Below are 14336 nucleotides of genomic sequence, written 5' to 3'. Positions count from 1 at the left end.
TTCAGATACTACCTAGAAGTAGAATCATATGGTAGTTTTGTTTTTAATTTTTTGAGGAACTTTACTGTTTTCCATAGTGGCTGCACCAATTTACATTTCCGCTGACAGTGCTGAGGCATCCCTTTTCTCCAGATTCCTGCCAGAACTTCTTATTGCTTGTCTTTTTTTATGATGGCCATTCTAACAGGTGTGAGGTGATATCTCATTGTGGTTTTGATTTGCATTTCTTTGATGATAAATAATGTTGAGCTTCTTTTCTTCGTGTACCTAGTGGTCTTCACCATGTTTCCTAAGTTTGAGTTTTTACCATTAAGTTGTCTGATTTCTTTATATGTTTTGGATATTAAGCCCTTATCAGATATATGATTTGCAAATACTTTCTTCCATTCTAAACTTGCCTAAATCTGTTATCAGTATTTTGAGCAAGGCATAATGGTTACCTAATCTTAGAAGAATAAAAAAATTTAATATTAGCTTATTAACTGCTTTATGGGAGTAAGGAAGCTAGAGGTTTTTATTTTCATATGTATCATTACTTGAGGCCTCTGAAATATATATGGTATGTTTTCCCTAAAATCTGATCATGAAGGGTTCTAAAGATTCTATGAGCTTTAAAAAATATTTGAGTATATTTGAAAATAGTTTGCTTTGTGAAGTGGCTATGTGACTCTATTTTCTGATATTTAACAAAGAATTTAATTTAGAAGATGTATTGTTTATTTTAACAGGTTAAAAATCTGTTTATTGTAGCAGATTAAAAATATTCCAGAAGGTGTTCTTATTAGTATCGTTAATGCTAGTTAATGCTCAGAAGCAATGCAAGAAATTAGAGACGTAGGTTATCGAGACCTCTGTTACATGAGTTTGAAAAAACTTCAATTTTGATAATGTGAAAAGCATCAATTATGGTTATACATCATGTTTTAATTTTAAGGAATTCTATGGCTTAATCAGGTTCAGCCATATGGATTCTGAAGCTCAAGTCTTAGAAAATGGTGAAATCATTTCTATAGATTCAGTAACTGGTTAATGTTGTTGCTAACTGAGCATGTCATTTTTTTTCTCAGAAAGTAGGGTCAAGACTTCAGAGTATGTCTGCCTAATGTTTGAATGTATTAATAAGTATCTCAGTTTTACAGGGCATATATCTTAAGTCTCCCTTCAGAATTTCTAGATTTTGTAGTTTTGAAGACATTGTTAATTTCTATTTTATAGTTTTAAAATGACCTATTAATTACAATACTATTTGTGAAGTCAATGCATTTTACTTTGAGAATGAGTAATGATGATTAAGTTATAAACAAGTGAGTCCCAGGAAATAGAAAATTTATTTGAAAATTGTACTCTTCCTTTAGCTAAAATAAACTTTAGCTCCAGTTCAGTTTTACCCTAAGGATCATTGGAGTTTCTTCATGCTGTAGGAACAGATTTCAGAATGATTTGCTAGTTTCAGCCACTGTTGATAGTTCATGTCACTTTTATCATTTATTGTTATTTCAGAAACTATTGAAAACCTAATTGCGACAGACATTTCACCTACCACACCTGAGGCAATTGATAAACTCTTCATGGATATAGGAAATATCAACAGAGAGTCTATGGCTGAAATACGGGATTCTCAGGTTGGTATAAAAATAATTTTATGATAAGTTTTTATGATTCACTGTTTTAATTAATGTATAAATAAAAAAACAATCTTCATGATTAACATGAAATCTAAATACATAGAAATCAAGCCTAATGGCACATTTAGGTAAAATAGTGTTTTAGAAACCAATGGAAAAATATGTCTCAAATTTAATATGTACTATTTAACCTCTCTAGGCTTCACTCTTCTCATATGTTAAAAAGAGAATAATAAAACCCACCTCCCAATGTTGTCATGAATAGTGAACAAAATAACATATTTTAGGTCCTGGGTTGTTGTTCAGTTGCTAAGTTGTGTCTGACTTTATGACTCACGGACTGTACCACATCAGGCTCCCCTGTCCTTCACTATCTCCTGGAGTTTGCTCAGATTCATGTCCTCTGAGTTTGTGATGCTGCCTAACCGTCTCATTCTCTCCTGCCCCCTTCTCCTTTAGCTTTTAGTCTTTCAGGGCCTTTTCTAATGAGTCGGCTCTTTGAATCAGGTGGCCAAAGTACTAGAGCATCAGCTTCAGCATCATTCCATTCAGGGTTGGTTTCCTTTAGGATTGACTGGTTTGATCTCCTTGCAGGCAAAGGGACTCTCGAGAGTCTTCTCCAGCACCACAGTTTGAAAGCATCAGTTCTTCAGTGCTCAGCATTCTTTATGGTCCAGCTATCACATCTGTATATGATGACTGGAAAAACCATAGCTTTGACTATACAGACCTTTGTTGGCAAAGTGACGTCTCTGCTTTTAATATGCTGTTGAGATTTGTTATATAGCGTTTATTCCAAGGAGCAAGCATCTTCTAATTTCATGGCTGTGCTCACCATCTGCAGTGATTTTGGAGCCCCTTCTATGTGCCATGAAGTGATGGGATCAGATGCCATGATCTTAGTTTTTTTAATTAAGCCAGCTTTTTCACTTTCCTCTGTCACCCTCATCAAGAGGCTCTTTAGTTCTTCTCTTTCTGCCATTGGGGTGGTGTCATCTGCTTATCTGAGATTTTTGATATTTCTCCTGGCAATCTTAATTCCAGCTTGTGATTAATTCAGCCCTGCATTTTGCATGATGTACTCTGCATGTAATTAACAGGGTGACAATATACAGCCTTGTCATACTCCTTTCTCAGTTTTGAACCAATCAGTTGTTCCACATCCAGTTGTAATTGTTACTTCTTGCCTGCATACAAGTTTCTCATGAGACAGATAAAATGATCTTGTATTCCTATCTCTAATAATTTTCCACAGTTGTGATTAACACAGTCAAAGGCTTTAGCCTAGTCAATGAAGCAGAAGATGTTTTTCTGGAATTCCCTTGCTTTCTGTATGATCCAATGGATGTTGGCAATTTGATCTCTGGTTCCTCTGCTTTTTCTAAACCCATCTTATACATAGTAGTTAGTCACTTAATAGTAATTCTCTTTTCCTTCCTTTTGCAGTAGAATAAGAAACTACCTAGTAGTGGGGAACTCAGTTGAATATAAGCCTTCGGAGGTAGTGCTTTTTTTGAGGGGAGGGTATTTTTTTTCTAGTGTTTAATTGGAAGTCTGTCACTTAATTTTGAAATTGCCTTGGGGTTCTGAAACATTTTGAAAATGTTTACCTTGGGCAGATCCTTCCATTTAGGTGACTGTACAAATGGAAAGGTGAGAAGAAAGTTTATTGTAAATATCTTTCATATGAAGGGCACAGCAACCCACTCCAGTATTCTTGCCTGGAGAATCCCCTGGGCAGAGGAGCCTGGTGGGCTACAGTCCATGGGGTCACAAAGAGTCGGACACGACTGAGTGACTAATACCCACACACACACATGTATGTAGCTTTATATATGATTCATATGCCATATAGTTTACCCAAGTGTACAAGTCAATGATTTTTAGTATTTCACAGAGTTGTATACTCATCACCAAAGTGAACTTCAGAACATTTTCATCACCCCAGAAAGAAACACACTCTATTTCCTTCTTTCTTCTCCAGCTCTAGACAGCTTCTAATCTACTTTCTGTCCCTATGGATTTGCCTATTCTGGACATATTATATAAATGGAATTATACAATATGTGGTCTTTTGGGACTGACTTCTTTCACTTGAAAGTGAAAGTGCAAGTCGCTCAGTTGTATCCAACTCTTTGCGACCCCCAGGCCAGAATACTGGAGTGGGTAGCCTCTACTTTCTCCAGGGGATCTTCCCTTAGCATAATGTTTTCAAAGTTCTTTCATGTTGTAGCATGTATCTGTAACTCATTACCTTTTATGGCTGAATAATACTTCATTCTTTGGGTATGTCACATTTTGTATATCCATTCATCTGTTGATGAACATTTGGGCTGTTTATACTTTTTGGCTGCTATAAATAATGTTGCTATGGCGCTATTAACAATATCTTGGACATGGAAGCAACCTAGATGTCCACTGACAGATGAATAGATAAGGAAGTTGTGGTACGTATTCACAAAGGAATGTTGTTGTTGTTCAGTCACTAGGTCATTTCTAACTCTTTGCAACTCCATGGACTGTAGCACACCACCACTCCCTGTTCCTCACTATCTCCCAGAGTTTGCCCAAGTTCATGTCCATTGAATTGGTGATGCTATCCAATTGTCATCCTCTGCCACCCTCTTTTGCTTTCAGTCTTTCCCAGCATCAGGGTCCATCAGTAATGGAATATTATTCAGCTATAAAAAGGAATGCATTTGAGTCAGTGCTAATGAGGTAGATCAACCTAGAGCCTATTATACAGAGTGAAGTAAGTCAGAAAGAGAAAGACAAATATCATATATTAATGAATATATATGGAGTCTAGAAAGATAGTATTGATGATCCTATTTGCAGGGCAGCAAAGGAGATACACTTTGCTGTCTGTGTCTACAAAATAGACTTCTGGACACAGTGAGGGAAGGACAGGGTGGAATGATTTGAGAGAATAGCCTTGAAGCATGTACGCTGCTGCTGCTCCTGCTGCTAAGTTGCTTCGGTCGTGTCCGACTCTGTGTGACCCCAGAGATGGCAGCCCACCAGGCTCTCCCATCCCTGGGATTCTCCAGGAAAGAACACTGGAGTGGGTTGCCATTTCCTTCTCCAATGCATGAAAGTGAAAGTGAAGTCGCTCAGTCGTGTCTGACTCCCAGCGACGCCATGGACTGCAGCCCACCAGCCTCCTCCGTCCATGGGATTTTCCAGGCAAGAGTACTGGAGTGGGTTGCCATTGCCTTCTCCAACATATATGCTAGTATATGTAAAATAGATAGCTAGTGGGAGTTGGATGTATTACACAGAGAACCCAAAGCTGGTGCTCTGTGATACCTTAGAGGGGTGGGATGGGGAGGGAGGTGGGAGGAGGGTTCAAGAGGGAGGGAACATATATATACCTATGGCCAGTTCATGTTGATGTATGGCAAAAACCATCACAATATTGTTAAGTAATATCCTCTAATTAAAACAAGTATTAATTCAAGTGAAAAAAAGCTCTGTTGATATTTTAATAAGGATTATATTAAATCTACATATAAATCTGAGGAGAATGAATGTCTTAAAAATAATGCTGCTATGAGCATTCATGTACAGGTTTTACATATTTTAAAACATTTATCTTTTAATTGAAGGATAATTGCTTTACAGAAATTTTGTTGGTTTCTGTCATTTCTTCCAGGTGTGTACCTAAGAGTGAATTTGCTGGTCATATAGTAACTCTTTTGTTTTTGAGGAACTGTTGGATTGTTTTCCAAAGTGACTGTACCATTTTACATTCCCACAAGCAGTGTACGAGTGACCCAATTTTTCCACATCAGGAGCAAAATTTATTGTTATCTGTCTTTTTGATTATAGCCATCCTAGTGAATGTAAAGTAGTATCTCACTGTGCTTGTTTTATTTTTAATTGTGGTAAAGTATACATAACATAAAATTTACCATCTTTAACTATTTTAAAATGTAAAATTCAGTAGTATCAAGTACATTCACATCATTGTGCAACCAATTCCTGAACTCTTTTCATCTTGAAAAACTGAAATTCTATACCTGTTAAACAACTACTTCATTTTCCTTTTCCCCAGACTCTGTCAACCAGCATTCTGCTTTCTATCTCCATAAGTTTGACTACTCTTGGTACCTCATATAAGTGGAATCATAACAGTATTTATTGTTTTGTTACTCTAGGGCCTGTGGACTTTAGTAGTTGTGAGATGCAGGCTTAGTTGTCCTGAGAAATGTAGAATCTTCCTGGACCAAGAATTGAACCTATGTCCCCTGTGTTGGCAGGTGGAGTCTTAACCACTGGGCCACCAGGGAAGTCCATGATCACTGTCTTAAATGACTGAATAACATTCCATCTAGTAGATTTATTGTAATTTATCTATATATTTCTTTATTACTGAGTGCTTATATTGTTCTTAATTTTTCACTATTGTAAATGATGATATGAGGAACACTATTAAGTGCAGAGATTATCCCCTCCATATTTTAGATTATTTCAGTAAAACAATTTCTGTGTCAAAAGATAAGAACATTTTTTGGCTCTTTTTACATATTGTTAAATTGCTTTCTAAAATACCAAAAAAGGCAACTTCTTTAAGTTGCTTTATTCTCATGTTAATATTTCCCCCTAAATACCATTTGTTTTTCTGGGAAATTTTGAGTCAAATATTAACTCCATATGCTTTTGATGAAACATATCAAATAATACTTCATGTGAAAGTCATTAGGTCAGTTGTGGGATGGGGATACTATGTGAGCGAGATGGAGGTGAGCATGACAATTAGCTGCAGAATAGTTAGTGAAATGATGGCCATGCCAAATAAATAATCTGTTCAAAGCAGAGCTCATCAGGGAAATTTGAAACCATAGGGGGAAAAAGTGGCACTGGAGAAAATAAACAAATAAACTAAAATACAATTGTGTACCATTATTGTACACAGACTGAGTTTAAGTTTTTTTCCAGTTATTATTCCTTTTAGTCATTTGCTATCAATATGTTTATGATAAGAATGGTAGGTATATAACTTGTATTGTCGTCACTATAGCACACTGGGAGATTTAGGCCAGAGCTATGGTATATTGGTCTCAGGCAGTAGTACCACCCAGGATCAACTATTGCCTCTAGAGATCTCTTGCCAGAAGCCAACTTACTGCAAATTTTATTCTTTTGATGCTATGAGATTGATTCATTTTTTCATCTGGTTGACCTGATAGAAAGATAAACCCCAAAAGAAGCTGCCAAAATCTTTGCTCCCCTTGTTCCCAGAACAGGACATAGTAAAATGAATCTTATTATTTGAATATGTATTCTTTACTTAGCACTTTGGTAGGTAATGTGAGTGCTACATAAATTGAGTAAGATACGATCTTTGATATCAAGAAGCCTAGTTGGGAAATAAGAGTAACAACAAAAACAAAAGATAAATAATACAAAGTAGCATAATTAATTGTTCAGTTATGTGAAACTTAGTGAATACAGGAATTCAAAGAAGAGAAAGATAATGAAGAATGTAGTGGTTGTTGAAAATTTCATGTATGTTCTTGGTGAGGTTGAATTTGAATTACATAAAGATAAGGGGAGGAGGTATATCTGGTGAAGCCAACAGTATGAATTTCTTGTTGTTTAGTCACTAAGTTGTGTCCTCTTTGCACCCCCATGGACTGCAGCATGCCAGGCTCCCCTGTCCTTCACTATCTCCTGAAGGTTGCTCAAACCCATGTCCAATGAGTTGGTGGTACCATCCAACCATCTCGTCCTTTGTTGCCCCCTTCTCCTCCTGCCCTCAATCTTTCCCAGCATCAGGGTCTTTTCCAGTGAGTTGGCTCTTCACATCAGGTGGCCAAAGTACTGGAGCTTCTATGTCAGCAACAGTCCTTCCAGTGAATATTCAGGGTTGATTTCCTTTAGGACTGACTGGTTTGTATGAATAAAGGTACACAGATAGGAATGAACAAGTTGTGTTGATAGGACAGTGATATAATTACTCTGATGCTAAGTTTTTGGGAGAAAAGGTAAAATGAGACTAGGTTATGGAGGACATGTGCCGGAGTCCAGCTCCAGCAGCCAGGGAATCAGCCTGAAGGGGTGAGCGGTGTCGATGGACAATGATGTAGCCTCTGACTCAAGGTGCGGGGCTACATGTTTATTTTAAGCTTCGGGTTTTCTTTTATACTTTGACAAAAGCATTAGGTCAGAGGTTTGACATTTTTAGTCCCCCCACCACACCCAGATTTATTGTCTCCAGAAATCATTGTTGCCCTACAGAGTTCCTGCTTCAGCAATTCTCTCAGAATGGCTTTACTATCTATTATCTACTTCCTCTTATGTGTCCTATACTTAACTTGTGATTACATTGTAACTCATGCTACATTCCTCAGTTTATTTCTTATCTTTCTAAATCCTGTTTGCCTCTAGCACCTTAAGATCACCATCTCCTAAAAAGGCTTCTAGCTATTAATATCTTTAAAATTCCTAATCTCTGTAAGCTATAGTAAAATATGCTAACACTTCAACATTCCTTAAACTTTTAGCTTGTAACTATTCATAATTACTCCTAAACCCTAAACTCAGCAAACTTCTTTTGTCATAAATATTTCCCTCACAAACAGGTCTCAGATAACAATCCTTCCCATGGCCTCAAGCTGCCACCTACGTGCTCAGCCTGGAACATTATTTGTAAAGATCCTTGAACAAATGTCAATGGTTACTTTATAGATTATTTTCTGGGCACAACTGCAGAAGGCTTTGTGCTTTCTCATGCTTCTCTCAAGAACAATAAGCACCTTAACATTCTTACCAGCCGACTCAACTGAAGAAAGGAAAGAACAAGTCAGAATCACAAGACCTAACTCCTTCATCCCAGGACCGTGCCTGCGGGATGAGGAGAGGGGGTTGGGGCCATGCCTCCATTTTGTCAGTAATGCCTAATGCTGCTCCCAACAGACATGTTAATAACCCACAATAGTCACATAAATGTGAAACATGCAAGAAATAAAATATCATTGGAGGCAGACAGTATTTTAACTAAGAAGATGTTTCTGTTGCACAGATTGAAGAAATGGCAGTAAACCTGTGGAACTGGATAATTACCAATAATATAGATATGGTGTTAAATGAAGAACAGAAAGCTAAAGGTACGTATATGTTTAGTAACTCATACTATGAGGAATATTCTTATTGTACATCAGATTGTGTTCCTGTAATTTAAATATTTTTATCAGTTCTTAAATGCATATTTGTTGAAAGAAAATTAAACAAAACAATCCTTAGACTGTAGTTTCTTGAGCAAACCCTGCCTTGGTTTTATCATTTTTCAGAGGTTAGCTCTTTTTCATAGAAATTTAAAAGCTTCACTGAAGAAATAGTCTGGTGGTGAACAAAAAAGATGATTAAAAATGAGGTGGGGAAAATGAGAACTTGAAGAAATGTCAAAGGACGTGGTTTATTTCTCTGGAGAAGAGATGATCAGAATCTTCTGGATTCTGAAGAACCATCAAATAGTAGGTTCTCTTCTCCATTAAGAAAATAATGAAAAATGTTGCTGTGTGAGGAATTTAGATTGAATAAAAAATCTGTAAAGAATAGTTTCTTCATGAGGTGGGTTGATAAACATTGGACTGAGTTACTGAGGAAAATTATAGAGCAAACAAGAATAACAACTGAAAAAAAAACCCCAAACCATATTCATCTGCTTTGGTGTATTAAATGTGATCCACTTTCTGGCAGAGTATGAGCACTTTAGCTAAATGGGCAGGATCTAGTGTGCTGACAGATACTGATTTCCAACAAGGATAGTGACAGTTAATGCATTTATGGAAAGTATATTTCCTCATTATAAAGAATATGTTGAGGCAACCTGTCAAAAGGTGAATCTCTGGAGTGCTTTGCCTTGCAGACAAATGAATTTTGTCTGTATGCAACAAATAGAATTTAATACTAAATATATATCTGTATGAATATAAACCAAACTGTATACAACCTCAGTGTACGTATTGGGTACTTAGTGGTTAGTATAGTCAATAATATACTTACTTATTAGCCCATTCTTCTATTAAGATGTTTAGAGAACAGTTCTATCTCTTTAACTCTCAGATAAATGTTGATATCATTGCTCCTAGAAGGCTTAGATCCTGGAGTTGTGAGGAGGGAAGAGTTGGAAATTCATCTGTGGGAGAAACCTACTGTACAGATGAATTGTGTGATGTTAAAATGGGTTAATTCTAAACTCCTCCCATTCTGCATATCAAGGGACACTGCTCTGGCTGTTTTTCACTTCTTGCCCAGTAGTGGGGATTTGGTAGATGAAATGGCAGCTGTAGCCCTAGGACCTTTCATAATGTACTGACTCTGCAGTTCTTAGATATTTGGGTGCTTGTTATGTGTACAGAATTTTTAAGATACAGTGGAATACAGGATGTAGTGCAGGAAGCATCTGGTTTAAAAAAATTTTATTTCCAAAATACATTGATTGGTTGGAAGATATTTTGTCTCAAAAACAAATTCAATGTGCCTGGATTATGTTATGTGATCAAAAAAGTCATTCAAGATTTATGCACTATAATTTTGTATTCTTGGGAAGGATTATGGAACAATGGACAGAAATGGGAAAGCGAGAAGTAGACAAATGACTTGTAAACTTTAGTTTTAGACCTGTTGTATTTGAGGTGACAGTAAAGTTAGAGATGTGAGACTGGAGCTTGTGTGAAAGGTTGGGCTGCCTATAGATTTGATAGTTATTCACATGGAGGTGATTGTTGAAGCCACACAAGTTGTTGAATTCTCAGAGGGAGAAAAGAAAGAACAGTGGTTCTTAAATATTCATATAAATGAGAGTCCCTTGTGGAGCCTTTTTCAAATACAGATGCCGAGGCCCCATCATTGGAGGTTTTGATTTTGGGGTTTAGGAGGAATTCTGGGCATGTCTATAATTTGAAAAAATTTCTTAGGAATTTTCATGCACAGCAAATTTTAAGAACCAATGGTGTTGAGAGAATAGAGTAGTGAGATTTTAACCTTAATTCTTCCAGTTAAGTAAAAGAAGTAAAAGAGCAAGGATAGGAGACATAAAAGGAATAGTCAAAATATTCTAGAGGATACTCACCATGCACTTCAGTTCAGTCACTCAGTCGTGTCTGACTCTTGGCGACCCCATGGACTGCAGCATACCAGGCTTCCATGTCCATCACCAACTCCCAGGACTCACTCATACTCATGTTCATCAAGTCAGTGATGCCATCTAACCATCTCATCCTCTGTTGTCCCCTTCTCCTCCCACCTTCAATCTTGCCCAGCATCATGGTCTTTTCCAATGAGTCAATTCTTCACATCAGGTGGCCAAAGTATTGGAGCTCCAGCTTTAGCATCAGTCCTTCCAATGAATATTCAGGACTGATTTCCTTTAGGACTGACTGGTTTGATCTCCTTGCAGTCCAAGGGACTCTCAAGAGTCTTCTCCAACACCACAGTTCAAAAGCATTGATTCTTTGGTGCTCAGCTTTCTTTATAGTTCAACAATCACATCCATACATGACTCCTGGAAAAACTATAGCTTTGACTAGATGGACATTTGTCAGCAAAATAATACCTCCGCTTTTTAATATGCTGTCTAGGTTTGTCATAGGTTTTCTTCCAAGGAGCAAGTGTCTTTTGATTTCATGGCTGCAGTCACCATCTGCAGTGATTTTGGAGCCCAAGAAAATAAAGTCTGTCCCTGTTTCCATTGTTTCTCCATCTGTTTGCCATGGAGTGATGGGACTGGATGCCATGATGTTAGTTTTTTGAATGTGGAGTTTTAAGCGAGCTTTTTCACTCTCCTCTTTCACTTTCATCAAGAGGCTCTTTAGTTCCTCTTCACTTTCTGCCGTAAGGGTGGTGTCATCTGCATATCTGAGGTTATTGATATTTCTCTCAGCAGTCTTGATTCCAGCTTGTGCTTCATCCAGCCCGGCATTTCACATGATGGACTCTGCATATAAGTTAAATAAGCACTATGCACTTATTGAGTACATACTCCTTTATAGGGTTGTCAAACCATGTTATGGCAGGTAGTAGGTAAAAGGGACAAGGTAAGACTCCAGAATGAAAATACAAGGCACATTATTCTTGAAGATTTAGAAAGGAATGGATTAAAGCTAAATAAACAGGACAAATAAAGAATTCACAAGTGCCAGCAGATGCAAATCTATGTTTTGTGTAAAGTTAGAGATGTGAGAAAAAATCTTTGTTTTGTGTAAAGCCTGTCAACAAGCACCTAACCAGGATATTTATAGTATAGAGGGCCAAGAACAGGCTGATGAGAAGATGAGGATAGAACAACAACATCAAAGAAAACATCTTTATACTGAAATAGCGTTCTGTCTTAGCCTCAGCTGCCTTTGGTCAGAAGGCTTAATGGTGATAGTTATATACACCTGGATTAAGAATGTAGTCCTGGAGCAAAGTTCTTAGACTAAGACAGTTCCCACAGAGGGACACTGCTTCATGCTGAACTAGGATAGAGTGAGGTGAAGGAAGTGGTATTTTTCAAAAAGGTTATGATCATTGGGAAATGTTGCTGTGAAGTCAGGGAAGCTGATCTTTGTGAGTGCAGCTTTAGTAAAATGATAATGAAGCCTAACAGATTGCAGGACATTAGGGAAAAGAGGGAGCAGTAATAAAATTGAGATAGTAGGTCATTCAGATCATGAAAATTTGAGACTTTTCTTGGTGGTCCTTGTTAAGAACCACCTTGCAATGCAAGGGACACAGGTTTGATCCCTGATCTGGGAACTAAGATCCCACAAGCCTGCACCACAACTAGAGAGACCACATGCCTTAACCAGAAGACCCTAAGTGCTGCAATTAAGACCTGATGCAGCCAAATAATTAAAAAAAAAAAGTTTGGAAATGAGAGGAAGAGGTGAAATGGGATGGAAGCTTGAAGCACAGTGGGGTTAGTTGAATTTTTTCAAATAAGGGAAATAGATATATTTGAAGGTAGTGGGGAAGGAATAGAGAGGGAAGCACTGAAGATATCTTTGGAGAGGGGAAATAATTGAGAGATCAGGGTCGTTGAGAATACTGAAAAATTAGTAAACTTTGGAAAAAAAGAAACATTTTCAAAACTGGAAATGCAAGACAAAGTAAATATATGTTTAGAAATTATTTTACTGTAAGTTTTTTTCCAGAAACAAATTAAATTTGTTGAGGGAATGAATAAATTTTACATTTTGTGATGGTTAATAAAAATTTGATTACTTCAATTATCCTGTAATTTAAGCTGGGCAAATCGCTTTTTATTGGAATATTAATTAAAATGATATTAGCATAGATAGAATGGCTGCCAAGTTTTGAAAATATCAAGGCAATTAGTTCAGTTATATGTGGAGTTATCTTTAAAAATCTGGGTATGTTTTATGATGAAAGAAACCACACAAATAAGGTTACAGTTATTCAAGCTTTCCTATTTTCAGGGTGAATTAACTGTACAACGAAGATATCTAAGTTATGCTTCAAGAACTTTACCTCATCTGAAGAAAATAGTGTATTTAGGAAGTTTCACATTTTAGGAGAATAATCTTAAAATATTCTGATATTCAGAAATTTTGTCAGATGTTGAATAGCTTTAGATTCCAATTCTACTAAGAATTTTCCTGCTGGCATGGTGCATACAAGAGCATCATATGAGTCTTTGGGATTTAAGACCTGTAGAAATTAAAATTTGAAAATACCTGTTTGACTTAAGCAAATTATTCATTTGGTAATTTTCAGGTCATCTACTTTTGGTAATTGATTTTTTAAAAAGGCCTTTAAAAGTCCTATTTTTAACAACAAATATGATTTTACTTCACTCCTCTTTTCTCTTTATAGGTATATATAAAAGGAGAATGAATGTTTTGTGTTTATGCGTGTCTTAATTGCTGAATTACTGTTTTGCAGTGCAGCATGTTGCTTGTAAGTTGATTCGCATGTGTGAACACCCAGATGCTTCAGAAGAAGCTATTCAAAGACAATTTTTGGTAAGTCCTAATTAAATCAGGAGAGGGCACATGCAGTGAGATAGTCATTACTCCTGTGAAAATGGTTGAATTTTCCTGTGAAGATGGTTGAATTTAGTGTAAACATGGAAAAGGTGTTATATCCTTTAGTTCTGTCAATGTTGTTGTTATTCAGTCTCTAAGTTGTGTTTGACTCCTTGTGACACCATGGACTGCAGCAAACCGGGCTTCCCTGTGCCTTACCATCTCCTGGAGTTTGCTCAAACTTGTGTTCATTGTCAGTAATGCCATCCAAGCATTTCATCCTCTCTTGCCCCGTTCTCCTCCTGCCCTCTGTCTTTCCCAACATCAGGGCTTTTCCAGTGAGTTGGTTCTCTGCATCAGGTGGCCAAAATATTGGAGCTTCAGCTTCAGCATCAGTCATTCCAATGAATATTCAGGGTTGATTTCCTTTAGGATTGACTGGTTTGATTTCCTTGCTGTCTAAGGGATTCTTAAGAGTATTCTCTAGCACCACACTTGAAAAGCATCAGTTCTTCAGTGCTCAGCCTTCTTTATGGTCCATCTCTCACATCTGTACATGACTACTGGAAAAACCATAGCTTTGACTATACAGATGGACCTTTGTTGCTTTGAGAGAGATGTCTCTACTTTTAAATATGCTGTCTAGGTTTGTCATAGCTTTTCTCCAAAGGAGCAACCATCTTAATTTCATGGCTGCAGTCACCTTCCACAGTGATTGTTTAACCCAAGAGAA

General features: G+C 37.0%; 1 protein-coding gene across 1 annotated transcript in view; it reads left to right on the top strand.

The window, feature by feature from the left end:
- The window catches only part of TEX11 (testis expressed 11), a 211524-nt gene that overhangs the window by 16103 nt on the left and 181085 nt on the right, over positions 1 to 14336 (top strand). Inside the window, exons 3-5 of the mRNA XM_025276046.2 lie at positions 1501 to 1622; positions 8653 to 8737; positions 13521 to 13600. Of these exons, the coding sequence (XP_025131831.2) occupies positions 1501 to 1622; positions 8653 to 8737; positions 13521 to 13600 (287 nt within the window). The remainder of the gene's footprint in view (positions 1 to 1500; positions 1623 to 8652; positions 8738 to 13520; positions 13601 to 14336) is intronic.

The sequence above is a fragment of the Bubalus bubalis genome, chromosome X (genome assembly GCF_019923935.1).
Source record: "Bubalus bubalis isolate 160015118507 breed Murrah chromosome X, NDDB_SH_1, whole genome shotgun sequence".
In the NCBI taxonomy this organism is placed as follows: Eukaryota; Metazoa; Chordata; class Mammalia; order Artiodactyla; family Bovidae; genus Bubalus; species Bubalus bubalis.
The sequence above is the reverse complement of the archived record's forward strand: the minus strand, read 5'-3'. Positions and strand labels throughout refer to the sequence as shown.